Below are 2,950 nucleotides of genomic sequence, written 5' to 3'. Positions count from 1 at the left end.
TTAAGTTCTGTATATTGAGCTGCAGTTGCTTTGTTTAGTTTAACCTTTACTGTAGTAGAAGGGTTGTTTTGTGAGTTACTGTAACCTTATTGTGTTTTAGGTTATGCAACTTCTTAGTTAATTAAAACCAACCAATTTTGTTTCTGTGACTGAATGTGTGGTACTACAATTTAATTAACCAAGAATAGCAATAAATCTGAAGCCATGTTTAAAGTGCTGAAACCTGCAAGGTTTGATGTCAGTCCAAATACTGAAGATGCTGCAACACTGGCTTGTCACGTTAGAAAACTTTGTCGCTACTTTGCCACCAGAGAACCTGAACAAATTGAATGTACTCATCAATTACATGGCAGCCGATATTTACGACTTGTTCAGCAAAGCTACTATTGACGAAGCACTGCCCTTTCAAATTAAAACCCATGCTTCAGCCATAATGCGTAATCAAAATTGCAATGGCCCATTTCGCCAAGTCCGATTCGGCGAGTTCCCTATTCAGCGAGTTTTTGAAATTTTTAAAGGAAATTATCTGACGTTTTTTTAAAAGGTCATTATTGCCTTACATCGTTTTAACGTCGCTAAACGTTGAAATCGTGCAGAAAATATAAAAATAAAATGTTTGAAAGTTCTATTAAATTAAATCACAGTGTAGATTCAAACGATCTGTTATAGCCTGATGCTGCGGGTTCTTTTTGGCAATATCAAATTACACTAGCTTTCGGAACACAGTTCCCTAGTCATGTGCTATGACGAATGTCCATATTCGAATGACGAATGTCCAGATTCGTCATAGGGCTGGCATAGGCTGCTATTACAAGTGCACAGCACAGGTCCTCGTCCTGTCCCCCTGGGGAACCTGGCCTTGCGGCCAGTAGTAGCTGATGCAGTAATGCAGTTGTGCGCTCGGAGTGGGATCCTCTTAAAGTCTAGGGTATGCATGACCCACCGGTGTGTGGATACGCTCTGATACCCAGACAGCATCCCAGTGAACTATCCCTCATAAATAGTATGCCCAGATGTCAGGCATGATGTTAGCCTCTGTGCCAAACAGCATAGAGCTGCTTCAAAGGGCGTATGAGGTGTCAACACCCACCGGCCACATCAAACAACAACAGTGACCTCAGTCAGCTGTGAGTGACTGAGTTAGGTGCTAGGGAGGACGCCCAACCTGTAAAAATACACTCCAAATTATATAGCAAAGCACAGAAACAGTATACGTGAACACGGGACCAGAAACCTAAGAGTTGCTGGTGTCGTGAACGGTAGGGGCGGAAGTGGGCCGTCCAGATCGTCATTCAGCGAAATCCCACAACCAAAGTTCAGGATTGCTTCATTAAATGTTGGAACAATGAGAGGAAGAGCCAGTGAAGTAGTAGAGACAGTCTCCCATAGAGGAATTGACATCTGCTGCCTCCAAGAAACTCGATGGAAAGGTGGTTCTGCGCGCATGATACAAGGGAAAGACACGAGGTACAAGCTCTTCTGGTCAGGTAACAGCCAAGGCACAGCAGGTGTGAGCTTTCTGCTTGCGGAGAGGTGGACTGAGAAAGTCTTTGACATCCAACGTTTCTCAGACAGAATTATTCAACTAAAGATTGTGGTTGGTAGCTCTGTTATCAACTTCCTGTCAGTTTATGCACCTCAAGTGGGCCTCAGTGATGCCAGCAAGGACGCCTTCTATGACCAACTCAGGTTGGCTGTCATGAAGATCCCAGACAAAGAATTTCTGATCCCATGCGGAGACTGGAATGGACATGTAGGGAAAGCTGCGGCAGGCTATGAGGAAGTACATGGCGGGCGTGCTTATGGCAAACGCAACACAGAGGGTGAAAGAGTACTTGAGTTTGCCACTGCTCACAGTCTGGCAGTTTGCAATTCGTGGTTCAGGAAGAGGGACAGTCATCTAATAACCTATGAGTCTGGTGGATCTAAAACACAGGTGGACTACATTCTTGTGAGGAGAAAGGACCTGAAGCGAGTGAAGGACATAAAAGTGATCCCAGGGGAAGAATGTGCCTCCCAGCATTATCTTCTGATATGTGACTTATCAGTCGCCATTCCGCACTCAACGAGGCACAATTTTAAGCCCAGGCTAAGAACTTGGAAATTGTCGGAACCCGAAATTGTCGGTTGTTGGAACCCAAAGGCCCAACAAGAATTTCATCATGCCATCCTAGAAGAACTTAACGACACTCATCCCAAAACCATGGAGGAGAGTTGGTGCAAACTGAAGAAGGGACTCATTAATGCCGCAAGCACAGTATGTGGTCAATCTAAGAAGCGGCAATGGCACAGACAAACATGGTGGTGGAATGAAGACGTCAACATAGCCGTTGCAGAGAAAAGGCGGTGTTTCAAACAGTGGAAAAAAGGAGGCAAGAAACAAGACTACATTGAAGCTAAAAGTATAGCCAAACAAATCATACACAGAGCAAAAGAATCAGCATAAGGAAAAACTAAACAACCTAGATCTCAAAAGTGACCAAATCTTTCGCTTAGCTAAGCAGATGAAAAAAGAAAATGAAGATGTCACGGGTGAGAAATGCATAAGGGATGATGACGGTAACCTCTCTCTTGATGACCAGAGTAAGAAGTTAGCTTGGAAGCAACATTCCGAAAAGCTGCTCAATGAAGAATTCTCTTGGAACCGCAAAAACCTAACCTCGGAACCTTCTGTTCAAGGTCCACCCATATACATTACCAAAGACATGATCATTAAGGCACTCAAACAGATGAAAACTAGAAAGGCAGCTGGCCCATCTGGCATCACAGCTGAAATGCTCAAAGCATCCGGCGACACTGGAATCCAACTCACCACGGATCTGGCCAATGTTATCATCAGAGAGGGTGCAGTACCGGAAGATTGGGAGGAGAGCATCATCATCAACTGTTATAAAGGCAAAGTAGATGCCCTACAAAGAGGTAACTACAGAGGTTTGAAGCTATTAGATCA

At 44.2% G+C, this 2,950-nt stretch overlaps 1 protein-coding gene across 1 annotated transcript; it reads left to right on the top strand.

The window, feature by feature from the left end:
- Positions 1-1,345: 1,345 nt before the first annotated feature.
- LOC145785877 (protein CFDP2-like) lies at positions 1,346-2,446 on the top strand. Its single transcript, XM_082597580.1, has one exon. It carries the CDS (start codon positions 1,346-1,348, stop codon positions 2,444-2,446), a length of 1,101 nt encoding a protein of 366 aa, XP_082453706.1.
- The last annotated feature ends 504 nt before the right edge of the window (positions 2,447-2,950 follow it).

The sequence above is a fragment of the Aplidium turbinatum genome, chromosome 16, assembly GCF_918807975.1.
Source record: "Aplidium turbinatum chromosome 16, kaAplTurb1.1, whole genome shotgun sequence".
NCBI lineage: Eukaryota > Metazoa > Chordata > Ascidiacea > Aplousobranchia > Polyclinidae > Aplidium > Aplidium turbinatum.
The sequence above is the reverse complement of the archived record's forward strand: the minus strand, read 5'-3'. Positions and strand labels throughout refer to the sequence as shown.

Excerpts from the sequence above, each read along its gene's own strand:
- LOC145785877 (XM_082597580.1), top strand. The coding sequence starts at position 1,346 with ATGAGAGGAAGAGCCAGTGAAGTAGTAGAGACAGTCTCCCATAGAGGA.